At 55.9% G+C, this 26,502-nt stretch overlaps 12 protein-coding genes across 12 annotated transcripts; 5 read left to right on the top strand and 7 right to left on the bottom strand.

The window, feature by feature from the left end:
* Positions 1-191: 191 nt before the first annotated feature.
* Positions 192-1,119, top strand: K452DRAFT_283233 (uncharacterized protein). Its single transcript, XM_033539742.1, has 3 exons — positions 192-531; positions 705-898; positions 960-1,119. The coding sequence occupies exons 1-3, from the start codon at positions 303-305 to the stop codon at positions 1,032-1,034; spliced, it is 498 nt and encodes a 165-aa protein (XP_033401652.1). The 5' UTR covers positions 192-302; the 3' UTR covers positions 1,035-1,119.
* Positions 1,120-1,500: 381 nt separating this feature from the next.
* K452DRAFT_355438 (uncharacterized protein) lies at positions 1,501-2,852 on the top strand. The gene is made up of 2 exons (XM_033545961.1): positions 1,501-1,742; positions 1,802-2,852. The coding sequence occupies exon 2, from the start codon at positions 1,815-1,817 to the stop codon at positions 2,751-2,753; it is 939 nt and encodes a 312-aa protein (XP_033401651.1). The 5' UTR covers positions 1,501-1,742; positions 1,802-1,814; the 3' UTR covers positions 2,754-2,852.
* Positions 2,853-5,382: 2,530 nt separating this feature from the next.
* On the top strand, positions 5,383-6,880 carry K452DRAFT_103638 (uncharacterized protein). The gene is made up of 2 exons (XM_033534938.1): positions 5,383-5,568; positions 5,625-6,880. The coding sequence occupies exon 2, from the start codon at positions 5,731-5,733 to the stop codon at positions 6,655-6,657; it is 927 nt and encodes a 308-aa protein (XP_033401650.1). The 5' UTR covers positions 5,383-5,568; positions 5,625-5,730; the 3' UTR covers positions 6,658-6,880.
* A 1,597-nt stretch (positions 6,881-8,477) lies between these two features.
* Positions 8,478-9,338, bottom strand: K452DRAFT_283228 (uncharacterized protein). The gene is made up of 2 exons (XM_033539741.1): positions 9,172-9,338; positions 8,478-9,115 (listed from the first exon to the last, which is right to left on the bottom strand). The coding sequence occupies exons 1-2, from the start codon at positions 9,288-9,290 to the stop codon at positions 8,656-8,658; spliced, it is 579 nt and encodes a 192-aa protein (XP_033401649.1). The 5' UTR covers positions 9,291-9,338; the 3' UTR covers positions 8,478-8,655.
* A 1,205-nt stretch (positions 9,339-10,543) lies between these two features.
* K452DRAFT_283226 (uncharacterized protein) lies at positions 10,544-11,630 on the top strand. The gene is made up of 3 exons (XM_033539740.1): positions 10,544-10,624; positions 10,722-10,901; positions 10,961-11,630. The coding sequence occupies exons 2-3, from the start codon at positions 10,893-10,895 to the stop codon at positions 11,363-11,365; spliced, it is 414 nt and encodes a 137-aa protein (XP_033401648.1). The 5' UTR covers positions 10,544-10,624; positions 10,722-10,892; the 3' UTR covers positions 11,366-11,630.
* A 210-nt stretch (positions 11,631-11,840) lies between these two features.
* Positions 11,841-14,150, top strand: K452DRAFT_219906 (uncharacterized protein; the record flags this gene model as incomplete). The annotated part of the gene is made up of 2 exons (XM_033536438.1): positions 11,841-12,085; positions 12,293-14,150. The coding sequence occupies 2 exons, from the start codon at positions 11,841-11,843 to the stop codon at positions 14,148-14,150; spliced, it is 2,103 nt and encodes a 700-aa protein (XP_033401647.1).
* Positions 14,151-14,479: 329 nt separating this feature from the next.
* Positions 14,480-15,044, bottom strand: K452DRAFT_304941 (uncharacterized protein; the record flags this gene model as incomplete). The annotated part of the gene is made up of 3 exons (XM_033542852.1): positions 14,480-14,618; positions 14,723-14,887; positions 14,947-15,044. The coding sequence occupies 3 exons, from the start codon at positions 15,042-15,044 to the stop codon at positions 14,480-14,482; spliced, it is 402 nt and encodes a 133-aa protein (XP_033401646.1).
* Positions 15,045-15,499: 455 nt separating this feature from the next.
* K452DRAFT_283224 (uncharacterized protein) lies at positions 15,500-17,168 on the bottom strand. Its single transcript, XM_033539739.1, has one exon. The coding sequence runs from the start codon at positions 17,100-17,102 to the stop codon at positions 15,846-15,848; it is 1,257 nt and encodes a 418-aa protein (XP_033401645.1). The 5' UTR covers positions 17,103-17,168; the 3' UTR covers positions 15,500-15,845.
* Positions 17,169-17,338: 170 nt separating this feature from the next.
* On the bottom strand, positions 17,339-18,779 carry K452DRAFT_315218 (uncharacterized protein). Its single transcript, XM_033543842.1, has 4 exons — positions 18,478-18,779; positions 18,405-18,414; positions 17,734-18,342; positions 17,339-17,684 (listed from the first exon to the last, which is right to left on the bottom strand). Exons 1-4 carry the CDS (start codon positions 18,605-18,607, stop codon positions 17,609-17,611), a joined length of 825 nt encoding a protein of 274 aa, XP_033401644.1. The 5' UTR covers positions 18,608-18,779; the 3' UTR covers positions 17,339-17,608.
* Positions 18,780-19,629: 850 nt separating this feature from the next.
* K452DRAFT_304938 (uncharacterized protein) lies at positions 19,630-21,194 on the bottom strand (the record flags this gene model as incomplete). The annotated part of the gene is made up of 2 exons (XM_033542851.1): positions 19,630-20,872; positions 20,923-21,194. 2 exons carry the CDS (start codon positions 21,192-21,194, stop codon positions 19,630-19,632), a joined length of 1,515 nt encoding a protein of 504 aa, XP_033401643.1.
* Positions 21,195-21,806: 612 nt separating this feature from the next.
* On the bottom strand, positions 21,807-22,765 carry K452DRAFT_103536 (uncharacterized protein). Its single transcript, XM_033534937.1, has one exon. It carries the CDS (start codon positions 22,636-22,638, stop codon positions 21,982-21,984), a length of 657 nt encoding a protein of 218 aa, XP_033401642.1. The 5' UTR covers positions 22,639-22,765; the 3' UTR covers positions 21,807-21,981.
* Positions 22,720-25,530, bottom strand: K452DRAFT_242332 (uncharacterized protein). The gene is made up of 2 exons (XM_033537862.1): positions 24,607-25,530; positions 22,720-24,554 (listed from the first exon to the last, which is right to left on the bottom strand). Exons 1-2 carry the CDS (start codon positions 25,088-25,090, stop codon positions 22,894-22,896), a joined length of 2,145 nt encoding a protein of 714 aa, XP_033401641.1. The 5' UTR covers positions 25,091-25,530; the 3' UTR covers positions 22,720-22,893.
* Positions 25,531-26,502: the final 972 nt, after the last annotated feature.

Below are 26,502 nucleotides of genomic sequence, written 5' to 3'. Positions count from 1 at the left end.
GATAAATTCGAGACTGTTGTAATCGCAGAAGCTCTGGGATGCAATAGTTGGGGCAGCTCTTGTTGTTCGTAGGTAGATAGAAGGCAGGTGTTTGATGTTCTTGTTCTGCAGTGAGCTCGCGCCGGCAAGACCCGCTGGCGTGACTTTTGCCAAAACCTCCGCTGCAGCGACCTCTCGTCACCATACCTCTGACACGCTGCAATCAACCACCATCGATCAATTGGTCCGCAGCGGCGAGCCCTACGGCCCTTAACTCACCCACCCCGTCGGTTTTCGTGCTACTCTCCACTCCACACTTCACAATGCTTCGCTCCAGCATCGCCCGGGCTACCAGCTCGGCGCCCTCGGTCGCCCGTCAAGCTGCCCGTGTTCAGACTCGCAAGGCCCACGCGATCTCCAGCCCTACCCTGGCCAACATCGAGAAGCGCTGGGAGGGCATGCCTCCTCAGGAGCAGGCCGACCTGTGGATGGCGTTGAGGGACAGGATGAAGGTTGACTGGAAGGAGATGACTCTGCAAGAGAAGAAGGCCGGTACGTCAAGCGGAGCGGCGCGGGACGCGATGCGCGGATGAGCAGCATTTGGCCCAACATTGATCCGATGCGACAATGATGCGAATGGCGATGCGGCTGTCGAAGCGCATTGTTGACGCGCCCAACCTCCATATATCAAGGCAACGTCATGGCTAATCAGGGACTCACAACAGCGTACTGGATTGCCTTTGGCCCCCACGGCCCTCGCGCCCAGACCCCTCCCGGTGAGGCCAAGCAGGTCTTCCTCTACGTCCTCGCCGGTGTCGGTGTCTCTGGCGTCCTCTTCGGCATTGCCCGCTACTTCGGTAGCAGCCCCCCCAGGACCATGACCAAGGAGTACCAGGAGGCCTCCGAGGAGTACCTCAAGGTTCGTCATATCGGATATAAACGTATGCGCACAAGCTTGAAGCTGATTTGCCGGATTACAGTCGCAAGGCTCCGAGACCATCACCGGCTACCCTGGCATGCTTGTCCAGAGCAAGCCGGAGAAGAAGCAGAGCTAAATATCTCGCCCTGGCTAGGAAATTTCTCTGGTTGTCAATTTAACATGCAGACGTGCTTTCCTTTGTTATCTGTGACATTACCCTGTACGCCAGCTAAGTTAGTAGGCAAGGGGCCGGATCTCCACGGAACGAGTCGCTGGGCTGCCACTGTGAGGGCGCTCGCCGCTGTACAGAAAATAGAAGAGGCATTTCGTGATATATTCGCCTTTAACCTATGCATTGATTGCCAACAGTTCCCTGCAAAGCTGCATCATAGCTTGCAGGAGCTCGTGTGATGTAAACACCATCGTCAGACCAGATCAACCTACTTCTGAAACCTGAGACAGCTATTGACGTATCAAGATTCGGGTTTCCTTCCACGGATGTGCCCGCTTGCTTAGTCAACTATAAGCTTAGTGGATGGAGCTGTCTAGTAGCTATTTGTGTGAAGGCTTGTTCTAGGGGAACTCCCTGTTAGCAATGCCGTGCCGCTTTGCTTGCACCATGCGAACATCCATCCTTTCATTTGACACGTTTACCCTTGACAAACCTCCGACAATGTTACTGTCTGGAGCGATCACTTCCTACCTTTGACGAGAGCTTCGACCTTTTACTACCGCGGCGGCAGTCCCTAGATAAACTACAGCCAAAGCCTGCGTACTCACACCTAACCCACCCATCTCACTAACCCACCTACAAGTCCCCTCCGCGGGGCTTTTGACTAGCTAGGTGAGCTTCCAACAGCTTGGAGCTTTGACAAAAACTAAAGAAGCTAAAGGATGGTGCAGGAAGCGGCGCGCAATGGTTCCGCACGATGGCGGAGACATAATCGGTTCACGACGTGCGACACCTGGGGTTGAGATGGTTGGCTCACGGCACGCAACGCCCGCCAACGATGAAGGCGACATTATCGGGCGACGCTTCAATGATCGCGGCTTCAACGAGGCTGCGGTCCTTCGATCGCGCTGGGCAGCCAGTTCCACGAGGTTGCCGACGTCGAAGCTGACGCCTTCGTACCCTCCCATCGACGCAGCGAACCCAAGCGCAGCCGATAAGCCTCCCTCACAACCACCGGCCACCCTACGAGGACTCAACCTTCAGCGAATTAAGCGCCTTATCGACCGTCTCTCGTGGAAATCGCTCCTCCTGCGCGGCTCGCAACAAATCGCGCTAAACTCCCCCGATGCGACGTCCACCGCAGCCGCTCCCACCACCATGTTTAAGCTCGACTTCTTCGAATACTACGTTCTTCTGGAGCGCGTGATCGTGCTATTGCTGGCGTTCTTCGACATTCATATTCCGCGCGGTTCGGCTTTTGGTGGTCCTACTGGCTCCTGGGGACATAGATATCATGCCAACGTGCTGGAAAAGTTGGACAACGAAGGGAATCCTTTGCACGAAATACTGGGAAAGGATCCCGTGCGCGGCTTTCTCTGGACGGCAAAGGACTTTAGAAACAAGTGGAAGGATGCGGATGAGAAGGACGGGCTTGCCACTTGGGAAAATCAGCGCGATGACGTCGTCAAGTTGCATGTAGAGCAGATGGTGACGGAGATTCTGGCGGCATTGGAGAAGGCGTATAAGATAGCTGACGAGAAAGGTGGATCTGGAAAGGCACCCGAGGTACCCGCTCCCCAGACGGCGGCTGCAGCAGACCTGGCCGATGAGAGTGCGGATATGGATATGGAAGATGCACCGTGGGAGGCTGTTGGGGACGCTATGGAATGGGAGGTCTTTTAAGCCGCCGCCAGCATATATCAGAACCGCTGGAGGTTACAGTTAGACCATTCGTAGACCTTGCATACACGCTTGTGTAAATACCAATTCCTATAAATGCCTTCGTACTCATATTGGCTGTTACGCAGTAGAGGATTGTAGCTCAACTGTTACTTTGGCTCCACAGCGGCAACTTCTAGGTATTTATGGAGAGAACACTAATGACAATAAATCAAATGCAGTTGTTGTTTATACTCGAATAATTTTATCATATGCATGTTTCCAAGATACACGTAGGATTTATCAAAATCATGATGGAATTGAAGAAGTAGCACTGAAATTTTATGAAGGTCATTTATCTTTCCCTATTCGTATTTAATCATAGATGTGTTTTCTACCTTTATATTTAGTTCAAACTATACTATGTTATATAAATATGTTTTAGCGTACTCATAGGACAAAATCCTCGGCCTTAATCCCGTGTAGCCTCTTGCTATATTGCCTGAATTTAACCTACATTTTGTTCTCTTTGGCTGATGATTTTGTGGTGTTGTTCGATTACTCGAGGTAGCAATAAGGTAGGGCAGGAAAGGGTGGTTCTTTTGTCCGATGATTTTCCTAGCGTCCAACCACATACCATTCTCAAGTCTTCACCAACCATGAACGCTCTACACCAGCGTTCAAATACAGGTCAATGACTGCCATTTGCAGCCTGCCCTGTCGCTCCAGAAACGGCTTGAAGGTTGTCTTCCATCGATTCGTGTATCCTTGCTGGTAAACCATCGATGGCTGACCCCGCAGGAGTATCCTTTCCTTCCCAACGACGCGTGAGGAGCTCCGATAACGCTTATTTTGGGCGATGATGACGTTCCTCGATATCGACGAGCTTGTGTACAAGGCATCGAGGCTTGATTCTGAGCGGGAGTAACCAACCCAACCGCAGGATAAAAGTCGATACTCGAGATATACATATCCCGGAGGGGACGACGCTTCAAGTACACCTCAAACGCTAACCTCCTACTCGAGGACCGCGGAAGAACGGTGGGGATAGAAAGCGCTACTGAGGAGCCCAGCAGTCCTTGCGTTACTGCCGAGTAACCTCACCCTCTTGCACCTACCTCTATTCGTTCCAGAAAGCCTCCGGTTCGCTTTCTGACCCCTAGTGTCTCCTCAAGCTCAAGGAAGGGCATAAACCTTCGTGGTACGGTACCCCCTAAGACTTGTGGTCTTTGCTTGCGAGGCTACGGTTTGGAGTCATTAGCAGTTTGTCAATCCCTAAGGAGGAGCAACAGGCCGTTGCACAAGTCATTGGTCCAACTTCCCGAGCTCTTAATCGCATACACAGCAATCCTGTAGCGTCCTCCTGGATTCTCAAGATAGAAGGATGAAAATACCTCCAGAAAAATGTGGATCGATATGGTCTCGGATGCTCTTGCTGCTCTGCCTGAACGCGCATGCACTGGCCCGGTTCCGAAGATGTCAGCACCCAGCACTCTACTTTGAGCACGCTCTGGAGGACCCATGATGCGGATGTACTGCATAAAGTCTACGCGATGATATTTCTTCTGCGTACTTTGGTTTTCTCTAGTAGTGCGTCTCTTTAAGTGGCAAACACCTAGCTCCCTTGTCATGCACCCAGCCGGTCGGCACTGTCGGGACCCTTGTTCTTCTCTTCATCCAGGAGACGCACATACCGCAGCCGTCGCAGAGGCAGTGTGGCATTTTTGAGCTGAAAGAGTTGGCGCAATACTGTGTCCTGGTAATGGAACCCTATGGAGCGGCCATTACTGCCCATACCCGGGCTCGTTGTCGCGTCTTACTGCTGTATCATCCGCGTAAACCCACTTCTGGGCTGTTGTCTCATACGCTTGAGCAAGATGATTGCATACCTTTGATCAAGATCGCCAACTTCGGTTTGCTGCGATCCGTCGACTGCAAGTAGAGGGAAAGGGGTTGGCCAGGACCGAGGGCTAACGAGGTTAAGAGCGCTGGCTGGTTTGGCCCACAGCCTGGGCGTATCGCATCTCCCGCAAAAGCAGGCATGGGATAACCTCTATCGAAGGGCAAAGCCAGGCTGAAGCCTACCGTCAAAGCCACCTGTCTTGGTGGCAATACAGTTGCAGGCACTGCTTGCACGGGGGTCACTGGACCGCAGCGACTGGACCGGCGCACCTATGCGGCATAGGCGGGCTCGAGATGTGATGACGTATCGTACAAATCCCATGCCCTGTGAACTTTGTTTTCCGCAACCCAAGTTTCTCCCCCCTTCATCATCTTGGCAACTCCACCAGCCTATCCGCCACATCCGCAGCACACAACGAAGCCGCTGAATCTTGCGTATCAAAGTTGCCTTCGGTCGCTCTTAGGCGCGCAAACAAAGTTCACGCACCCCCGGTCGGCTTCCGTCGCGACAATGGCGGACAACGATCGCCTTCCGGGCCTCCCTGGCCTACCCCCGGAGCTGCTCATACCAGTTACAGGCTATGTGCGCAGCTGCATCGTCATGTCCATCAAAGTTAAGATGCTAATATTGTCTGTAGATTAGAGACATTTCAGATGTCCGTAGCTTCTATGTGGCTTTAAGGTCCTGCCTGTCCACTAGAGCCAACTCCGCTTTCGTACTCGAGTCGTTGTATGGGTACATGGCCCTGGCTCTGCGTGGCTACCAAGGAGTGATACCCGAATCCTGGTCCAGAGCCTTTAGGAACAAGGAGAACCTGAAAAACACCAAAAAGCTTGCCTTCTACTTCGGCACGGATGAGTCTCTGCCCCAACAAGCTGTTGATTTCGTAGCCTACGCTATTTCCCAAATCCCGAAGGACCAGCTGTAGGAATTACAGTACGTTAATTAGTTCTACAAACACATCCTTTTCATTTTCCGCTAACAAACCAAAGTTGCACATTCGGAAAATTATCAAGACACCCCGAGAAGCTTGTGACTATCCTCAGGAAGGAACAGCGCAATCTTTGCAACTTGTCGATATTCCTCAGTGACCCAGGCATGACTCCTTACATAATCACGATAATATCCTCTCCATCGAACTACTTTAAGAAGGTCACCACCCTCGAGCTCGGAGGACAACCTAGGGAGTCATTTGACATCAGAAACCTTAACAATTTTTTGCTCAATGGAGTACCTTTGCCCGAGAGGTTGCACCTGTCATGTATCCGTCTTCCTTGGTTCCTTATCAACATAGTGCCGAGACTTAAGTTGTCCGAACTCACATTCTACAAGACTGTCATCAAACCGACGACACTGTCAATGCTGATCAACATATCAGCTTTGAAGGTCCTAAAGATTTCGGAATGTGGAATTGAAACCAAGCGGCTGATTACCTGTTTGACGTTGAGGGATCCTACTACGCCGCTCACTTTAAAGACTCTGATGGTAGAAGCAAGGATTTTGTCGGATGACGACAATTTAGCCGAAGCTTTGGACCGTCTCCTGCTGAGTTTCGACACACTTGAGGAATTAAAGATAAAACTCAGGTGTTCTGAAATCGTGGTAGACCTTCCACAGGTTGCGGGAATTAAGAATCATTCGGCTCAGCTAAAGCGCTGTCTGGTCTCTGTCATAAGGGAAGACACTCAGCACCCAGTGTACTTCACTCGGAACCAAATCCAGGAAATCGTTTTGCACTGCCAAAAGTTGACGCAATTCGGGGTTGATCTGCCAAATATCAACTACATGGATTTTCGCGGAGCAGACTACTGGAACAATCCCGGATGGTTAAGATACCGATCTTTTCTGGTAAGTATTAATGATAACCGCATACTTGACATCGTTTTTGCTTTTGCTACTTGCTTTTGCTACTTTGGTTTACTTCACGCAGAAAACGATAGCCCTCTTGCCACTCCTAGAGACACTCTGGATTCTTACGGCACCCACCAAGTATTCGCGTCAAGACATCGACATCCGCGGTACTAACACAGCCCCGGAAGCTTATACTGGGCTGCGCGTCCAAGCCTACAAGGCTCAGATTGATGCATCCGCTTCTGGTGGGGCATTCGCAGACAACATTGTCGAGCAATGCGTGTACCACCTCGCCGCTAGGATCTTTGCAGAGCTCCACGCCTCGGATACTGTCGAAGTCATTGCCATTGGTAACTACCATTTATGGGAAGACGGCGATATACTTCTAAACTGCCCGTACCACTTCACACGCAGTGCGAAGGTGGTAAACCTCTCATCAATCCCTCTGGAAGATAGGATAACTGATGGTCGGGTGGTCAAACTCATTACCCACGATGATGTTCTCGACGGCGCAATTAGGAACAGACGTTTCTTCCTACCAACGTTGTCAACAAGGGCCGACTTGACTGAGCTTCGATCCTCTGCTCAGAAGGCCAGTGAGCTGATTGGTAGTCTGGCTTATGATTCTGATTAGGCGCCATATGTACAAAACAAGGACAGGAGATACATTGTATTTGTCGGATCTGGATCCAGCCGCAGCACAAATGACGCGTCAATTGACACATGGGGGAACGAAGGCAGCCGCACCTAGACTGGCATTACTGTGTTGGATACCCGTTGGACGAAGGCTCCTCTGCGAAACAACATTGGCTCATGGATTGACCTCATAGAATCAATCCAGATTATCTTGCCTGGCTCCAAAAGATTTCATGACGAACACAAATCCGGCATCAATATGACCTTTGGGTTCACTCCCCCTTCGACAGTGTGCCGCACCAGGAAGAATGTATAGTTAGATAAGAAACAAACCTTCCCTCTTACGCCTCTTCTTCTCTCCATCACAGTGACTTGCTCCAACGCAATCCATCACAAAACTACAACCTACATATCCACATACACTTAGCCATACTCCCTCCAACACCTCAAAACTAACCTCACAAACTTATTCTCCTCCATCACTGCCACAACCACTCAAATCACTCACAAATCCCCCCATACTCATCGTCTCTCAGCCCCAGCATACCTACCCCAACCCACCAACTCACCACATACAACCCACACCCCTCTCCACCTAAAACGCTCTAATCCCCTACGATCAACCCCCAACCACACCTCCCCAAACCCACTAACACCACCGCTCAGACCCTTAACCACAACCGCAAAGACTCTCCATGACTCCCGTATACCCATCCCGCCATACTCACCCTACCCCAAGACCACGGCCCCCAAACCCCTCCAATCAAAACCCCCCAACCCCCACAGACACAATCCCATGCCCTCCCCACCATCCCCACGCACCCCACCCCACAACCCCCCACGTCCTCCCCGCCGCCGCTACAAAGCGGAACCCCCCCTTCCAACACCGCCCTCAGCACGCACGAGCCCAACGCAAAAGCTTACACAGAGAAACGCCCTATGACGCATCCGGGGAACCGCGGGGCTCGTATTTGCAAGGCAGCCTGCATGACGAGATCTAGTCAGGCTGACAGGCTTGGCATGCAGGACAGTGCCGGACTACTACTGGCTGGAGGAGCACGCGCATGCTCATCTAGATATGTAGTAGATGGGCGGATGGGGCCGGCTGCTTGGTCCGGTCCGTCTGACTGTGGAGTGCAGGACGGAGAACGGAGAATGGGGTATGGGGGATGCGGTACAAGGCGAACTACCTACCTACTGGACCGGGACGCGATTCCTGCGCGTGTGTTCGCATTCGCATCGCCTGCGGCCGCCACGGTTGCGCACGGCTGAATAGTATCTGTCTGTTGAGGAACCTGTCTTGCGCTTGCACTTGCGCTTGCGTTTGCGCTGCGTTGCGCCGCTCCTATCCTATCGCATCCGGGCGTGAAGCACGTGGGTATCATTTCGTGGCTTGCGTCTGGCTGCATAACATACATGACATTCCGGGCGTGCAATCCTTCGTCCTTTCCGCGCGCGGCCGCTTGGCGTGCCGCACCAGCGCATCCTTCCATCCCCCTTTCCGAACCTTAAGCTTACCAACCTACTAAGGTTCCCCTAGTATCCCTCGGTTTCGGCCTCCTCTAGCTCCGCCTGCGCCTCGGCTTCGGGCGGGGGCGGTCCCGCCGCGGCCGCTGCTGCCGCGTTCACTATGTCTTTGGCGGCGTTGCGAGCGCCAGTCACGGCCAGCGCGTCTGCGGCTATGTTGCCCGGGTCGTTGGCGTGCCCCTTCAGCCATTGGAACTTGGTCTTGACGCCCGCGGCGTCGCGCTCCTCGAGGCGCGCCACGATCGTCTCGACGAGGTCTTTGTTCTCGACCGGCTTCTTGGCCGATGTGTGCCAGTTGTTCTTGCGCCACGAATGGAACCACACCGTCACGCAGTTGATGGCGTAGTTACTGTCGCTGTAGATTTGTACGTCGCGGTGCAGAGGCGCGATGTCGAGGGCGCGTTGGATGGCCGTGAGCTCGGCGCGTTGGTTCGTTTGGCGGGGCCCGACGAGGGATTCGGAAACGTTTCTGTCGTGTGTTAGTGTCTGCGGAGGGGAGGCGATTGTGTGCTATGCTGTGCTTACCTTGAATCCTGGGGTCCGAAGAAGACGCCTACGCCCGCGACGGCGCCAAGCGCACCATTGCCCAGCGAGCTGCCGTCAGTGTAGATGTTCAGCATGCCGCCTTTATCGCCAGTCGGCATCTTCTTCTTTGCGCTCAACTGCTCTTCCGTCTTGTATTCCACCTCGCCTGTCTCCGGGTTCAGCACGATCCGCGGGTCGAATCCATCTTCTGCGCCCTCCGGCAATGGACCGGTACCTGGGGCATACGGACCTTCGGGGACATCTGCCGCAGCCGTGGGCGTAGCCTGTCCGCTCTTCTTCTGCTTCTTTGCTGCAGGTGTCTTGACGCCCTTGTCTGTGACGTGGATGGTACTCTCGGAGCGTGAGTCCGCATCCACCGACACATTTGCGGCAGACTCGCCGGCAACTTTGCCATTGTCTTCTTTCAGGAAATTTTCGGCGTCGGCGCGTGTAGAGAACGACTTGTATTTCGGTCGCGTCCAACCCACCACTTGCTTCTGCGCCGAACCCCAGTCTGTGTAAACGCCTGGTACGCGACCACTTTGGACGGCGTAGAACTTGGCAGGCGTGGTTTTAGAGCTGGACCCTGACCCAGTCAGGAATGCATGAGCTTCAGCGGCGCTGCTGAAGGACTTGTCTATATAGGAGGGCGGGGTCAGCAAACAAGGCACCGTGAGAGAATTGAAACGAGGAGCAACATACAAAGAGCACCTTTGAAGCCCTTGACCTGGTTCTGACAGTCGTTCCAGTTGCCGTAGATGCCGGGCTTGTGTCCTGTCTTGACGGCGTAGAACTTGGGTTCGTCTGCGCGCTTCCTCTTTGTGCTGGACGAGGCATTGCTCGCGGCGGACTGAGATTTGGTGTCGTCGACGTCACCGGCTTTGGGAGATAGTGACATGGCGACGGGTACGTATCGGACGCGGATCCCGATGCGGTGGGCGAGTTGTTTGAAGTAATCGAGTCGACGGGCCCAAGGGTGGTACGCGAGGACGCGCGCGGCCACCTGCCTCCAGGGCAACAGTCCGCGAGAAGCTCGGAGGGGTTTAATGGTGGGGTCGATCCGACGAGACGGACGCGCAAGAGCGATTTCGGGACGCGGTGTCACAGAGGGAATTTTGCAGGCACAGATCACGGATGGTGGCCAGAGCACCAGAACTTCAATGAGACAGATCGTAGCCCCACCCCCGGCGTGCGGGAGGATTGATGAGGCGGGAGAAAACGGGCGAGCTATGGGCGACAGCAGGTCCGCGGCGGTGCAATCTAAAAAAACACTTAGTTACCTAGTGACGAGGCACAACGGACGACAAACAAAAAACGGATGGGCTTGGCATCGTGTAGCTAGAGGCTCGTGAGGCTCCGGGCATCCATGTCAGCCTGGCGTCGATCCGACTCCCACCGCAAGGCTGACCCGATCGCAGACCGCTCGACTCGACGACGAGCACGTCGCGACAGGGTATGTACGTGGTAACTACGTGGAAAGGCCCGCAGAGCCTCAACAGGCACTGACCATGATCCGTGGCGCCACGGTCGACTGACTTTACGTCTCCCAGGTTTCACCCTCTTCTCTCGATCTCTCGCGCAAACGCACCTCTCTCGGCCGCAGCCCCATCTAATCTCGCGCACTCTGTCTCCTTACCTTCGTACGACTGGTCTCCAGACTGCTCCGTCAGGGTTCCATTGTAAAACAGGGTTAAAGGCCGTAACTTCTCCACCCGGCAGCTATGTTCGAGGTCAGTTTCCCATGCTCCCGCCCGGCTTCACACGCGAGGCTCAAGAGCCACCACCGCAGGGTCGGCACGCCGCGGACCGGTATCATTTGCGCCTCCACCGCGCCCGTTCCGTGGTCCTGACGCCCGATGAGCTGGTCGAGATCCGCGCGGCGCAGCGCACCTTTGAGGGCGCCTACATCCGCACGGCGCTCGGGCAGTTTTCGTTTGCGCTAGTAGTGCTCAAGATCTTCACGGCAGAGTTCTATTCTATTGGGGCGCTGTTTGCCGTGTACGGCGCGGGAGTCTTGTTTACCAGCCTGCTGCGGCGGCGGCACGGCAACAGGCAGTTCTTCTCGGAGATGGGCGAGGATGGGCTGCACCGGCGAAAGTTCAGGACCAGCGGGAACATGGTGATGGCGCTGACTGCGCTAAGCGTGGCAGCGTATGCATCGCTGTTGGTGCTGACGCTGAGGCTATCGTCGTAACCTGTGGGAGAGTGGGATGGAGGGGAGCCACGGAGCTGAGGTCGAGCACACCTATGGAACGGGCGTGTGCGTGGATGATTGGCCGTGGCTGCTTTCGGAGTTGCACAGGCCCGGATTGCGTGAAATGGAGAGATGAGATTACTGGCAGCCCCGTTTGTGTGCAGGCTGAACATACGACGCGGCGGCAGATAAATTCTTTACGCGCGCGCTGCCCCCCCGAGCGACGCGACACACACATCGCTACCACTAGTCTCCAATCTGCAGCTCAACCAGCCTTAAAATCGCCGCCACCCCCGCCAAGGCTGCGTGACTCGTGCTTGCATCAGCTTTCAAGATGCCTCTTATAACGGACCACAGCCCGTCCCTCGCCCCGACTACCTTTCTCGATCCCACTCTACCCGCACACACCATCTCCTCCTCCTCCAGACCTCGCAAGCAGCAGTCTCAACACAGCAACATCGCCCGTTCCGTCCTGATGCAAAACATCCCGCCCCTCGGACTCGACGGCCACGTTCCTCCTCAACACTCTCAACAACAATCGCAACAGCCACGCCCCACTAACCCGCGCGCCGTCACCACCGCCGGCTATGAAGGCCAGGAACTAAAGCTCCCTCCATCCTCGGCTGCTTCGGCCCAGGTCCACCACGCGCTGGCCAAGGATGGCGTCGGCTACGCTTTGAGCGACACTCCAGACCCCACGGCGCCAAATAGCCCCAGAATGTAAGTCATTGCCCGTAAAGTCAGCCTCATTCCCACCATTACATCAAGCGGTATCGCGCTACAGACGTCACAGCCCATGGCTTGCGGCTGGGGATCGGCTGTACCCACAAAAAACTGTCGGCCCGATATTGCTCAGACCCTTCTTATCTGGCACTCTTTCAGTCTTTGCAGAAATGCCTTTTGTATTCTCAAGCTGACAATGGATAGCCCCCCGGTTCGTACCAGCTCTGCGAGCTCAACGCCGCGGATACGTCCTACCACCCTCGACATCCCCGGCCTCACCAAGTCCACTATCTCCCCCGATGGCCGCATCGCACAGCGCGACTTGGGCGCCAAGTTGCTCGTTGTCATGGTGGGCCTGCCCGCCAGAGGCAAGTCCTACATCACGAAGAAAATGGCCAGGTACCTGAACTGGCTCCAACACGAGGCTCGAATCTTCAACGTTGGTGAACGGCGGCGTATTGCTGCAGGAGGTGGCGGCACGCACAATCCCGAACCGCCGCCGAATTCGGACCAGAGAGCCAAGGACTCCGTGCGTAGGACGAGCGTGACGACGACGGCGCCTAATGGAGTCATCACCCAGAAGGAGCAACTGAACGCGCCACAGCTGGCGACGAGGATATTGGTCAACGGCCAGGCCGTGGCTCCTGATGAGAGCCCGTCTGCGTCTGAGAAGAAGGAAACAACAAATGAAGAGCCCAAGTTGGAAGTGCCGGACCAGAAGTTCTTGGAGGAATCGTTCCCCGAACTGACCAAGGCTTCTACACCGCAAGAGATGCCGGACACTGAGCAAATGGACCAATCGGCAAACTTCTTTGACCCCAACAATAGGAAAGCCGCGCTCATCCGTGAACAGGTTGCCATCGAGACTTTGGACGAGGCAATCAAGTACCTGACCGAGGGCACCGGCACGGTGGCAATTCTGGACGCGACCAACAGCACTCTCGAACGCCGTGCGGCTATCATGAGACGTGTGCGGCAACAGTGTGGCAACGAGCTGAACGTCCTCTTCGTTGAAAGCGTCTGCCAGGACGAACAGCTCCTCGAGTCCAACATGCGCCTCAAGCTTTCCGGTCCCGACTACAAGGACAAGGACCCCGTTGGCGCTCTGGAGGACTTCAAGAAGCGTGTTGCCATCTACGAGAAGGCTTACGTGCCTCTTGGCGAGTATGAGGAGAAGAACAACATGGCCTATGTTCAGATGATCGATGTTGGCCGCAAGGTTATTTCTCATCAGATCAGAGGTTTCATTGCTGCTCAGGCAGTCTACTATCTCCTCAACTTCAACTTGGCTCCTCGGTCGATCTATATCACCCGTCACGGTGAATCAATGGACAATCTCAACGGCAAGATTGGTGGTGATTCCGACCTGAGCCCCAACGGACACCGGTACGCCAGGGCCCTTGAGAAGTTCATAAGGTACGAGCGTGAGGCGTGGGACATTCGGCAGCGTGACAAGTTGTTGAATGCACACTTTCCTCCGCAGGCTGGAGACCAGTCACCGCCCAACCCCTACTTTATGAACGAGGAAACCCGCCCCGCCAAGAACTGCTGCGTCTGGACGTCGATGCTCAAGCGGTCTATCCAGACTGCCGAGTGCTTTGACGAAGACGAGTTTGACCTCAAGCAGATGCGTATGCTGGACGAGCTCAACGCTGGTTTCATGGAAGGCATGACCTACGAGGAGATCCGGGAACGCTACTCGCACGAGTATGACATGCGCAAGAAGAACAAGCTCCACTACCGTTATCCTGGCCCTGGTGGTGAGGGCTATCTGGATGTCATCAACCGTCTCCGGCCGGTCATTGTCGAGCTTGAGCGCATGACGGACCACGCCCTCCTCATCACGCACCGGTCCGTCGCGCGTGTTCTGCTGGCGTACTTCCTGGGCCTCGACCGCAAGGAGATTGCGGACATTGAGTGTCCGCTGGGCATGCTCTACATGCTGGAGCCCAAGCCCTACGGCGTCCAGTTTAAGGCATACCGTTACAACCCGGAGAAGGACTGGTTCGACTACCTGCCGGACTTCAAGCTCCGACCGGCTCCGACCGACCTCAGGAACTAAGGCTGAGAGCGCCACACCACACCGCCCTCGCCATGATCACTCGTTGCCCCTTGCCACGGCAACGCGCGTTTCGCACCCGACGCCTCCCGTCCAGCCGCTGACGGCATGGCGTCCGCCATTTTCGATTCGGCAATTGTCGTTCTTCAATTACATCGGTACTTACCGCTTCTCCTTTTTTCATCTCCGCCTCGTCACCGATTCGTTTGGGTGACACGGCCGAGAGTGTTTATTTCCAAGTACTGTCTGATCCTCCTGTATTGGTCGCTGTCTTGTTGTGTGTTTTGCGAAGCATCACGTCCCAGAGTTAGACCGTGGCTTCATCGGGCTTTTCACAGATTCTCCGGGGCGTTCTTGTACTCGCTATAGCTGGCCTGGTTCGTTGTTTCTGTCTTCCTCTCCCTTGGCGTATACACGGCCATGAGTTTGTCTTGTTCCGCTTGCTCTAGACGATAGGCTTCGGATGCATATCTGGGAGGCGTTATTGTTTCTGTTTCTCCTCGTCACGTCTCACACCTGTTTTTCTGTATTGGTTTTTGTTGTTCCTACTCTCTCATTCCTCCTCGCCTTCTGACCTGTTGTTTCTGTTGTCTGTTCGTCTGTTGTTGTTGTTGTTGCTGTTGTAACCGACCAACCGACTAGCTGGCTGGGGAGACGGACTGGGGTAACGAAGGGGTCGACGACAAGCAGTGTTCAGATTGCTTGCTTGTCCGCTTGCATGCTTGCTTGGTTCATATTGGCTGTTGTCGGAAACGTGGACGGAACGCGAAAAAAGGGGATTGCGGGCTGCTCTTCTTACCTATCACCACCCTGCCTGTTATCGTCAACGAGTACACGAATTTCGTTGATGTTTGAACACCGATTGTCTCGCGAGGAGTCGCGCTTTATCGCTCGCATTGTTGTTGTTGCTGTTATGCTCGTGTGTAGGGCACCAGCGCTGTCTGATTCCTGCCTGGCTTGTGTCGGAGCGGGTTGACTGAGCGGGCGGTCGGCTCTATTCTGTCCTGTCCTGGCCTCTTACCTAGCTAGCATTAGGCGCCTATCGATTGATATTTCTGGTACTGTGTTGTTGTTGTGCTCTGGTGAGGTGTGCTGTGCTGTATGTATGTATCTTGCGCTTTGCTGTATCTTGGGTACTGTGGAAGGGCCTTTGTGATGGGTGGGTGGGTGGATGGGTGAATAAGTCTCTTTCATCCACTCACTTACGCACTCACTCACTCACTGTCTGTTCCTGCTCTGTCCTGTTTCCCATATCTCCCTCTTCTCATGTACGCGGTAGGTACGGCGTTTGCTGGCTATAGGTAGGTGCGTAGGCGTATATACACAAACACAAACACAGACATACATCTACACGTAGTATTAGATGGGCTTCTATGTATGGAACTAGGGTTGTGTGTAGCTGTGACGCTGGTGGTGCTGGTTGTGGTGGTGCTGTGCTCTATGTACGTGGTATGTATGTAAGTGGATAGGTAGGTACGTGGTAGAGGGTTAGAGGGGTGGAAAAGTGTATATATGGTATAAAGCGCTTGCTTGCTTGCTTGCTCATGCCGCTAGGAAGACCAGATAAAGGGAAATGCAAAATGCAAAGGTGGCGCTGGATTGAAGGGGAAGAGGAGAGAAGCGAAGAGAAGAGAAAGGATAAGGTAGAGAAGAAAAGAGGAGAAAGAAGAGGAAGAGGAAGCACAAACAACTCAACCATCAACCACTTCCCCTATCATCATCCGCGCCGTCCTCCCTCCCACTCCCACTCGCACTCCCATCCGCACTCCCATCCTCACCCTCCACATCCGCCTGCCGCGTCCGCCGAGCCCGCTCGTCCGCCGCCCGCGCAAGCACTTCCCGTCGGCTCAGCGCCGGGTTGGCCAGCTGCACGTGGCCGGAACTGCCTTCGAGGGGGCCGCGGGCGGGACTCACATTACCACCACCGTTCCCGCTGCCGCTGCCGCTCCCAAGCACAAACTCGCCGCCTGTCCAGGCCCCGTGGTCGAAGACGTCGTTGCGCTGCTCGGGCGGGATATACGCCTCTGCAGCAGCACCACCGCTAGCGTCGCCAACAGCTCTACCCCCTCTCGTCCAATCCGCCCGCTCCACCTCCCCCTCAATCTGCCGACACAGCGCCCAGAAATTGCGATCATGGTCGCCCCACACATTATGCGCGAGCTCATGACACAGCGTTCTGCGAATCGTTTTATAATCGCGATACCCATCGCCAGCATCCGTGCGCAGCCTTAACTCAATAACCTCGCCCCTGTTCCTATTCAGCCCCAGCGTGCGCCCCTCGTGCGTCGTATGCGCCGCCGGATCCATCTCCGTCAGCAATGGCACGCTGAAGCGGTGCGCGCGCATCGCCGCCCGCACCCCCGCATCGTCGCGCAGCCGCTCCAGGAAGCGCAGGCTCCGCTCGGGCGCAGGCAGGTGCGGCAGCGGCCGCAGCACGTGGAACGTGTATGCTGCGTCGGCGGCGGCAAGCGCGCTGCCGCGTACGCCGCGGCCGGCGGTGCGCGCGGGCACGGCGGGCGCGACGGCGTAGTTCCGGGCTGTGCGTGCGGCGTGCTGCGCGGCGCTGTGCGAGACCCGTGTTTGTAGCGTGGCGATTTCGGAGGGCGTGCTGCCTATGAGCTGGAATTTGCGCGAGGCGAGCGGCAAGAGTAAGAGTGTGGGGTCTTTGAATGGTGGCCGTTGCAGACCGGGTTTCGGGCTTATGAGCAGCTTTTGGTGCGAGGGTGGGATGTGGAGGTCGGTTTCTATGAAGGTGGAGAGGTCCGAGATGGTGGCGGAGGAGGGGAGCGTGATGGCGTGGCGGGTGCCGTGGTGGGTGAGGGTGAGGGTTAGGGTGTCGGTGGTGTCGGTGGTCGAGGTGTCGCCGTCCATGGTGTTGGTGCTGGTGTTGTTGTTGTTGTTGGAGAGGGATTCGTGGTTTGCGTCTTTCGTCTCAGCGGTCGGTGCCATGGTCATGGTCGAGGCGGCGCAGCAAGGCTGGGAAATGCGGGTGTAGATCTGGCGGCGTCATGGTCCGGGGGGTGGCGCGCGGTCATGGATATAATATCGGAGTTTGAGCTCGCGTTCGCTCAGCTTCGGAGGTGTTCGCCTGTCATGCTCCCCTCCCGCCGCGTCATTTGTCATCAACTATCGAACCAAACACCTTCAACGCCACCACCATCACCACCACCAATACTGCTCTTTTTTGCTTTGCACAAGTAGTAGCATGTTATTTGCGCCAAACCTACGTGCCTATCCAGTTGTCCCCGTCCGTATTGTACCCAATCGCCAAATCAAAACGAGTGTGCCCAAAGGCTACTGCTGCTGCTGTCGCGGGTATCGCCCTAACGCCTCCCAATGCAATGTAGAAAAATGTACAACTTACGCCCACCGGCCGCCTACAGCATGCTTCGCTATGCATGCTGCAAACCCCTTTGTATGTTGCGGCCGATTCCCAAATAACCAACTCCCTCCAACTGCTCTCATGCCGTCTCTTTGCCTTCTTCTTCCTTCTCGGGCATCTTGACCCATTTGTTCAGTGCCGGGTCCCACTTGTGCCTGCTCTCACAGTCAGCCTCGTCCACGCTGGCACCCGGTACGTACTTACCCCTCATACTCCGTCTCCGTAAGCGACTTGGCCTGGTACTCCTCGATGAGCATCTTGTCGTATGCGTACGGTATCAGCGCCGGCACGCCCTCGTACGTGCTCCGCCGCATGGGAAACAGGTCGCTGGTGCTGTACTTGTGGTTGTTCTTGCAGCTCAACACGCCGGGGTTAGTGTCGGGCTCCGTCTCGCTGAGGCCCGTAATGTCAATGTACAGGCCGTTGTGCGTGTCGATCCAGCGCGCGTCAATGATGTTCATGCCGTCGCCCTTGACGCGCTCCCACTGCCACGGGTTCACGTCCAGCAGGTACTGGCGCTTGCGCGTGCCGTTGTGCGGGTCGTACTTCACTATCGTCCGGTTGTGGTGCTTGGCCATGTACGCCAGCGTCGAGCCCGCGACCTGCGTGTCCACGTCCCAGTCCCACGGCAGCATCGTGCCCGACCACCACCAGCCCAGCAGCGTCCCGTGTGCGATCCACGTCTCCAGACCTTCCTCGCGGAACCAGTCGAGATATGCCCGCGTCATGTGCTGGATCGTGTCTATCCTCTCGTCGTAGGAAACCACTCCCTTGAAGTACCGGATGTCGTAGTGACCGAGAATGTCATCGCCGCTATGGAAAAGGGTCACATCAACGGTGGTGCTCCTGCGCAATTGAAGTCACCTACGGCTTACCCAGGCTCATCTGCGGCGAGGTTAGCTGCTGGGTCGCTCGCGAAAGAAAAAAAAAACTGGGGAATGATCGTACGGAAATACTTTGTCGCTTCCCTGTCAGCTTGATCGTCCCTCTTCCTCGCTTCCGCCGGGACGGGATGCGCCAGGGTCAAGGCGAAGAAGCAAGCCGAGGCCGCAACGGCCGCGCAACTCAGAAAGCGCATCGTTGTACACAGGGCGTGCGTGAGAGAGCTCTCGAGAGCAGCAGCAGTACGGATTACGAGGTGGACGTGGCAGGCGGGCTCAGGCGGGAACGAGGTTGCGCAGGGCTGACGAAGGCCGTAAAGTGCGGAGAAGGCGGGAAGCAAGTGATTGGAGCAAGGGAAAAAAGGTCAGGATAAATGGCAGGGCATGGACGGAGTGGACGGAGTTGACGGCAAGGCAAACAAGCTCACTATCCCCACCGAAGGATACGGAGCCCTGGAGGGATACTAGGGTTCCGCAGTAAGCCAAGCATCATCCTGGGCCGGCTCGCTGGGGAATGGCCTAAGCAAGCGGGCAGGCGGGCAGGCGGGCAGGCGGACATGGCTTGGGGCGTGGCAGGGCAACGGCAACCCAAGCCAAGCAGGAGGTCGCGTGGGCATCGAGTCAATGGGATGTCGAGCGCGGCGCCATGGACCGACTCGGGCTGACACACGCCCCGACAGGCCGACATTTCCCACGCGACCGCCTTCCTCTTCTCGCCTGATGATTTGCCGCGATCCGATCAGCCGGGTTATTTTGGGTCGCTCGTTGGGCCTGCACGGCCATATTCCTCGTTCCCATTTTGCGTATTCCGCATCGTCCACCGTCTCCAATCTCGCTATTAATAGGTAGGAGTCACGCACTTTATTTGCACGGCCCAGCCGATCGAGGGGGGGAAGGATCTTTTAACTTCCTTCTCCCACGCTCCCTCCTCTCTCCTTCTCTCCCGGAGAAGCGTCCGATCTTGGCACCGCCCGCCCTTACGTCCACTAGCTTTGAGCTTCGGGAATGTGCAACGGGAACGAACACCACCACACGTCATGGATTTCGTGCTACTCGTGCTATCTACGCCTCCCTGCAGCAGCCTTCTTTTCGTCATCATCATGTCAAACGTAAAAAGAAAATGCCGGTATCTCTCGGAAGTCCCACAACAACAAACAAGCATGAAAAACCATGCAGTCGCTTTTAAAAAACAAAAACTTCTGATCAAATCAAACCCCATCTAGCTCTTAAGAATCTTCTCCAGTCCCTCCAGGAAAATGTCGGCGTGGTGCTTCTGGAAGATGAGCATCGGCCTCAGCCGGACCGCCGACGCACCGCTGCCACCGACGTTAATGCCCACCGACTTGGCCTTCTTGAGAATGTCGTCCCGACGCGGGCTGTCCCAGGCGATGAAGGTGCCCTGGCCCTTACCACGGAGGTTGAGGATTTCCTTGGGGTATTGCTGAGCCAGGCGTTCCACACCGTTGTACAGGTACTCTCCGGTGACGGCAGTGTTCTCGACGAGGTTGAGGCGCTCAATCTCTTGGATGATGGCGCGGAAGAGGAGGGCGCGAGCGGGGTCGCCCATCCAGGTGTTAAATTGGCGGTATGGCTTGTTGGGGCGCAGCTCATCGTTGCCGAAATAGTAGCCAGCGGTTTGAGCCTTCTTGGAAAAGGTCACCATGTCGGGAGGCTCAGACAGGTTCCAGTGCTCGTGTGCCCAGAACTTGCCAGTCGCACCAACACCGGTCTGGACCTCGTCAACGATCATAAGGACCTTGTGCTTCTTGGTGATCTCGCGCAGGCCGCGGAAGAAGGCAGGAGAAGCATGGTTGTCACCACCCTCAGACTGAATGGGCTCGATGATGATGGCAGCAGGAGGGTTGTGGTAGGTGGTGAGCAGGCGCTCAGTCTCCTCCAAGCAACGCTTCTCCTCCTCCGCATTCTCCTTGGCGTACTGGTCGAGCGGGTACTTGCAGCTAGGGAAGGGCGCCTGGGGCCAGTCGAAGGCGGGAATGTCAAGCTTATGAATAGGTTTGCTGCGGGTGGTGGACAAGGAACCGAAGAGACGGCCGTGGAAGCCAGCCTTGAAAGAAAGAATGGAGAGTTCTGGAGCACCAGGCTTGGCGTTGTTCATACAAGATTGCATCTCCTCCTCCGTAAACTCAACATCGGGTCCACCACGCTCCATGCGCCTCTTCCACATGAAGGCCGCCTTGTACGCCAACTCGTTGGCGTCGGAGCCGGACTGACCAGTGAAGACTTGGTTCAGGCCCTTCGGAGCAACCTTCAGTATACCAGTCTCAAGAATCTCTGCCCAGTCGTGTTGAGGGAAGTTGCCGAGCGCAGGACGGTTGATAATGGCGCTGGCCATCTCCGGAGAAGACGCAGCACGGAGAAGCGCTTCGTTGTTGTAACCGACGGGAATAGAGGCAATCTGAGCGTAGACGTCAAGGAGAACGTTGCCGTCCAGGTCTGCGATGCTAGTATTCTATCAGTCTGGGACCTTGGACCCATCACTTCTCATGCTTACTAGTTTCCATGGCTGTTCCGGTAGTCGGCCATCATGTTCAAGCTCCGGGTGTCAAAGACCTTGCTGAGCTTCTCGATAGCCTTTGAGCTTTCCGGACCAGGAATCTGGCACTTGAGCGTGGGCGCACTGGGCTCATCCTTAATGAACGGCTGCGTACTGGAAGCCAACTGTCTGCTGAAGGGCGTGGCGACAGCCGGTGCATAGCTGGGGCGGGCAACGGCCCTAGAGACTGTGGGCCGCAGCCTACTGGCGGAGCGGAGGAAAGACGACATTGTGAGTTGGAATTGGAGAGGAGCCAGGCTCTGCGAGCTTTGCGTCCTTCAAATATCTTGCTGTTGGCCGCGGACGAAGGGTGGGGTGGCGACGCGACGATGACGCGCTTTGGCGTCGGTTGCGGGAGCTGGGGGCCGAGGTGGTGAAGAGGAGGAATTCAATGAGCTCCACGCAGGGAGACGAACGGACTTATATGATGGAATCAGAGGAGACAAAGAAGAGGAAGGAGCCCAATGGCAGACAAGGGAGGTGTTGGCGACACCTTCCCATCCGCGCATTTAAAGGCGCTGGAGCTGCGGCGGGGAATGCCTATCGATTAGCAGGGTCGGCGGGGCGGCAAGGGCAAGCTTGCGCCCTTGACGCCGCAGCGGGCCCAAGCTTGTTGCGGGGGTTCGACACGAGGTCACTGCAGCGTGTGCGGCGGCGAACCAGCACATGATAAGACGACATCGTGACACTTTCCCTCCGGACCATTACTAAATTCCATGTTATGCAGCGCCGCCCTTGCGCGCCCTGCTGCCTGTCCACCCGCTCCTCGGGTCCAAGATACCCACGCCGTCCCCGCCGCCGCGGGAGATGCAGAAAATTACCATGGAAACGCCCCTTTGGCTATCAGGTCCCTGATGTCGACCGAAAACCCCCTTGATGACCTCCAAACAATGCCTAAGAAAGCTGAAGCGAATATTAGGCATAATGCCTTGGTCCGACGCTGGAAAAACCTCAAACCAACCCGCACAAAACTTCTATGCACTTGGGACTCCTCAGCCTCCAGCGTCTTGCTCTATGTCACCTACCATTAGCAATTCCCAACTGACGAAGCCGCTCTGGGTTCATGCCCTCGAATCTCTTGTCGTTGCCGTCATAGGAACCCGTCGTTGATGGGGTGGCAAGCTGCATCGGACTAGGGTGCCCATCCGCGCCGGATACCTCATCGCCAGATACCTTCACGGCTCGGTTCTGGTGTACGCTTCTCTCGTTTCGTGACTGTGCATCCGCAGAAGTACCTTCAGACGCGTCCTGGGTAAAAGAGTCGGAACCCGCTGCACTGCCTACGAGCTCGGAGCTCTCGATGGCATTGCCGTCTTCATCGAAAGTAGTTCCGTCAGTGGGCGGGGGCGGCGGAGGCGGGGGAGGCAAGGCAGTTTTTTGCTTCTTTGCCGATGACGAATCCTCTCCCTCCAGAGAAACCCCATTTGGAGTTTCGGGCTCCCTCTTGCGCTTGATGGCTCCTTCTCCCTGGTCTTCGGGCGATACCGATGGCGGAGAACCCCTTGCATTGTCCACCTCGTCATCTGAGATGTCAGCCATATCATCGTCGGCCGCCGGCTTGGCTTCATTTCTAATCGTGGGATCACCAGGAGGAGTGGTCGTTCCTGAAGCTTCAGCACCACCTTCACGAGGCTTCCTCTCAGTTCTCTTCTTTTCATGCTCCTTCTTTTTCATGACAGCCTTGTCAAGATACTCCTTGCAGTATTTCTTGACACCCTTTTCCTGCTTCTCGGAGATCTTCGTGGGATCCTGGACGCGACCATTTTTAAAATCGGAATTCACAAGCTTTTTGGAGATCTGGCTTGCGTCAGTTGTTAGGCTATCAATTACTCATACGAGTATACGTACCTCTTTTGCGAAGCGCTTGAGATCGTCCTTTGGCAGCTTGTGTTTAAACTTGTCGAGGACATATCTGATGTGTGGGAATATCTACATCGCATTAATACCATGCTGAGGAATAGACGGAAGACGACTCACAGTGTTCTCGTATAGCTTCTTCTGTTTTTCTTCGGGGTAGGATCTCCACTTTTCGGTACCAGACTTCTTCTCTCTCTGCGTTGAATCGAAGGTGGGTTGCGGAGTGGTCGATGTAGGAGTCTGCGTCTTGGGAGTTGTATTCTCCGTGATGCTGCGAATGATATCCTGCAACTTTTGCTCGTTCGTCTTCTCTTTCGGCGGCGGAGGGGGTTGCGCTGCAGGCACCGTCGGACGCTGCCAAGTCGTTTCACCGCTAGCGCTGTAATAATATGCTCGACCATTAGTCTGATCCTGGGCCATGAACCATCCGGGTGGTAGAGGATTGAACTGCGGAGCACGACGGAAGGGCCTGGGCGGTGGGAACGGTCGTGCGGGGAGATTCCCTGGGCGCCCAGAGGGTCCACGAGGGGCTTCAACAGACTTTGACCGTGATCGTGACTTCGAGCGATCTCTTTGAGGGCGGTCGTCGCGTTCAATACGTCTGTTGGTCTCAACTACGGCGTTGGGATCGCGCTTGACGCGGGGAATGCGGTACTCCATCTTGAGCTGGCTCCACTCATAGAGAAGTCTAGAAGCCTTGCCTTCGACCCTTTCGTCACCGCAATGTTTTAGCGTCTCGACGGTTTCCTCGATGTTGGAGTTTTGAATCTTATTGCGGGACAAACGCGGCATCCTGTCCAAGACATCGAGGATTTGCAGAGCAACATTGTGGTCGTCCATGAAAGTCGTCAGCGTGGTTTTCAAAATTTGATAGCCGTGCATCTTGATGACGCGGTTCCGTGCTCTCTCGTCATCGCAACGTTGGATGCGGCTCAGCAGCTTGACGGCAATCCATTTCTCCTTGCATTGCATTAGCGTAGCCATGACCTTGGTGACGCCGCCCTCGTCGAGAGACTTGGGCTCGACGTTGTTGACGTATTCCTCATCATCCTCTGAGACCTTCTTCTTCCGGGGCTTCTTCGCGACAGCAGTGTCCCAGCCGTCGGAGTCGTCGATGCCCAGGGCTTCAATCGTCGTAAGGGACAGTTTGGTTGCACGCTCGGTCTGAGTCTTTCCACCAATGTAGCCTGTGCAGTTAGGCTCGCCGCAGTAGCATGGCTGGGGGTCGGCACCATAGCGATCAACGTTGTAGTTGAAGACAAGCTCCTCGCCGGCTTTTATGTTGCGCTCGGCAAATATTCCCATGCGGAGCTTCTCACCAACCACCCATTTGTCAACATAACAATTGGGATTGCAAGAATGGTTGCAAAAGCGTCCGAGATTGCCTTTTTTCGTCGCATCAACGAATTCGCCTTTGCTGAGTGACATGAAGTAGAAATGCTTAATGCCTTCCTCATCGTACTGAATCATGCGCCGACGGAAGGCACCCTCATTAATGACTTCTCCGATATATTCAAAGATGAAGTCGTTTGGGTACAGGTCGGTATTCGCGCGAAGGCCGTAGCCTTTTTGTTCTGTTTTGATGACGGTAACGTTGGCATACTGTTTCCTGAGGAATCGTTGGTTTTGGCATTTCGGGCCGCACCCGCAATCCCCGGCGCACTCCATCTTCGTCGCACGGTTGATGCAGTCGGAATCTTCGCCACAGGCCGTGTTGTTTTTGGTCTCGGGGTCTGCGAGTATCGTCAGCATGGAGAGAATCATCGAGGGCACTTTACGGCCTACCCCACTCCTCGACGCAGTCGCACTCCAACGCGTGCTCGGTCGAACCCATGTACTTGTTGCCATAGGTGCAGGCCGCAATCACCTCGAAACTGCCTATGGCTTCTTGCGTCTTGTCCTCATAGTGCGAGAATAGTGGTGGTGGCCGCGACACAATCTTCTGCGAGATGCTGCGCGAGAGCTTCGGAGCCTTGCCGGGTTCTAACTTGACGGTGATGTCGCCACCGACCATCTCCTCGCGCTCAGCATCTTCCGAGGATGACCTGCTTTGCTTTTCCATCATGGCCGGTGACTGTGTCCTTGAAGCGGCTGGTGGTTGGAGTGGCGTGGGTGAGCCAGTCGAGGCTGGCTGCTGCTTCCCCAAATCCTGCGACTCCGTCTCCGGGTCCGCGCCACCAGGGCCGACGGGGCTTTCGGCCTCGAGCTTCATGTCGCGCACCTCGGACTCCAGCTGAGCCGACTTGCTCTCGGTTCCGGCGTCCGACATGGCGTGCGTGTGTGGTCGTGGAAGAGGCGGGTCGACGGCGCGGGAGAGATTGTGAAGGTGGACGAGACACGCCCCAAGACCTTCAAGCACTAAGCGATTCCGTACCTATACAGACGTTGGCTTGCAGCAGCATGACCATCCGCCACACGTACGCCCTTGCGCGCCTAACGCCTGGAAGTATCTGCGCCGCTGAGATGCTCAAGGGCTTGCCGGGTGCCGGCGAATTGATGGGGACCGGCTGGGCGTTTGCGCGGGCCGGGCTGCGAAGCGCGAAAAGGAGCGAGCGGCGATAATAATGACGGCGGACTGCCTCGAGGCGGGAAGGCTTTTTTTTTGCAGAGGGAGAGAGAGACTTGCGCAGAGCGGGTTCGAGGCGTGAGGGATAGAGGGCGGCCGGGGGGTTTGATGGCGCGGAGTGTGGAATGAACGGCGGCCTTGGGGTGCAGCAGGACGGGCGACGGCCTTTACGGCATGGTACCTATGTATGTAGGTAGAGTCGCGCGGAGACGGAGGAGCGAGTGGGCTGCAGGGCAGACAGGAGGGACTTGGTCGCGGTCTCTTTGTGCAATCGCAAGTGGCAGCTTTCGCGTTGCCAAAGGGCGTCCGACGAGTAGGTATGCGACTCAGCAATGAGGCTCTGCCAGCTTAGCTCGGCTGGAGCAGCTCGGCAAATCCAACGTACATGGCCCGGCGCGCGAACAGAGACAGGGTTTCAGGAATCAGAATCAGAATCACGGCATTTTGTTTGTTTCTAGAAGGCATGTGCCTATAGTTACGACACACGCACGATGGATGGGCGCCAGCTAGAAGGCTTGGTCGACCAATGCGACCAGGTGCATTGTTAAGGACAAAAGTAAAGGCTGCAAGGACTCTTCGGCTTGAGCCGCGGGGCAGGTAGTGGTTGTGCGACGTGGCTCCGCAGGCCGCAGGCCGTCTGGGGAGCCGGCGGCATCGCGTCGTGTATAAGAGCAGAGAAGAGCCACTCGTTGTTTTGGCAGCGGGCGCAGCGGCCGTCGTCTGCCTCAGGCACATTCCCTGCAGGTGCATCTGTCAAACCATGGCACGACGGAAATAGACGCCGGGCGCGTGCGACAGAGGCCCGCGGAGCACGGGGCAGAGGCTTGGGTCCAAAGCGATCTGGTGAGACGCGCGCGAACCGGGGCATCAAGAGTCTCGAGGCCTCAGACAAAGGCCCGCGATTGGACCCGCGCCGAAAAGAGGGTCGCAAGGTCGGACTCGACTCTGCTGCGTTTCGTCGCGCATTGCCCGAACGGGCGACGATGGAGTCGACCGCGCGACATATGCACGCCACGCGCTGCCTAGGGGACCATCCATGTCTGTTTCCTCTGCTCGACTCCCTCTCTGCTTTTGTCCTGCCGACATCATGAATAGCCCGCCGCCGCTTCTTCTCC

Source organism: Aplosporella prunicola (genome assembly GCF_010093885.1).
Source record: "Aplosporella prunicola CBS 121167 unplaced genomic scaffold K452scaffold_3, whole genome shotgun sequence".
Taxonomy (NCBI): domain Eukaryota; kingdom Fungi; phylum Ascomycota; class Dothideomycetes; order Botryosphaeriales; family Aplosporellaceae; genus Aplosporella; species Aplosporella prunicola.
Note: the sequence above shows the minus strand (reverse complement) of the source record. Positions and strands in the feature narration are given on the sequence as shown.

What these genes read in the sequence shown, in the direction of transcription:
- K452DRAFT_283233 (XM_033539742.1), top strand. Translation starts at nt 303, where the DNA reads ATGCTTCGCTCCAGCATCGCCCGGGCTACCAGCTCGGCGCCCTCGGTC. An exon ending in TCTGCAAGAGAAGAAGGCCG is followed by an intron (nt 532 to 704) that starts GTACGTCAAGCG and finishes GACTCACAACAG; the next exon opens with CGTACTGGATTGCCTTTGGC. An exon ending in CCTCCGAGGAGTACCTCAAG is followed by an intron (nt 899 to 959) that starts GTTCGTCATATC and finishes GCCGGATTACAG; the next exon opens with TCGCAAGGCTCCGAGACCAT.
- K452DRAFT_355438 (XM_033545961.1), top strand. Translation starts at nt 1,815, where the DNA reads ATGGTTCCGCACGATGGCGGAGACATAATCGGTTCACGACGTGCGACA.
- K452DRAFT_103638 (XM_033534938.1), top strand. Translation starts at nt 5,731, where the DNA reads ATGACTCCTTACATAATCACGATAATATCCTCTCCATCGAACTACTTT.
- K452DRAFT_283228 (XM_033539741.1), bottom strand. Translation starts at nt 9,290, where the DNA reads ATGCCGACTGGCGATAAAGGCGGCATGCTGAACATCTACACTGACGGC. An exon ending in TTCGGACCCCAGGATTCAAG is followed by an intron (nt 9,116 to 9,171) that starts GTAAGCACAGCA and finishes AACACACGACAG; the next exon opens with AAACGTTTCCGAATCCCTCG.
- K452DRAFT_283224 (XM_033539739.1), bottom strand. Translation starts at nt 17,102, where the DNA reads ATGACCATGGCACCGACCGCTGAGACGAAAGACGCAAACCACGAATCC.
- K452DRAFT_315218 (XM_033543842.1), bottom strand. Translation starts at nt 18,607, where the DNA reads ATGCGCTTTCTGAGTTGCGCGGCCGTTGCGGCCTCGGCTTGCTTCTTC. An exon ending in ACGGAGACGGAGTATGAGGG is followed by an intron (nt 17,685 to 17,733) that starts GTAAGTACGTAC and finishes CTGTGAGAGCAG; the next exon opens with GCACAAGTGGGACCCGGCAC.
- K452DRAFT_103536 (XM_033534937.1), bottom strand. Translation starts at nt 22,638, where the DNA reads ATGAAAAAGAAGGAGCATGAAAAGAAGAGAACTGAGAGGAAGCCTCGT.
- K452DRAFT_242332 (XM_033537862.1), bottom strand. Translation starts at nt 25,090, where the DNA reads ATGTCGGACGCCGGAACCGAGAGCAAGTCGGCTCAGCTGGAGTCCGAG. An exon ending in CGACTGCGTCGAGGAGTGGG is followed by an intron (nt 24,555 to 24,606) that starts GTAGGCCGTAAA and finishes CGATACTCGCAG; the next exon opens with ACCCCGAGACCAAAAACAAC.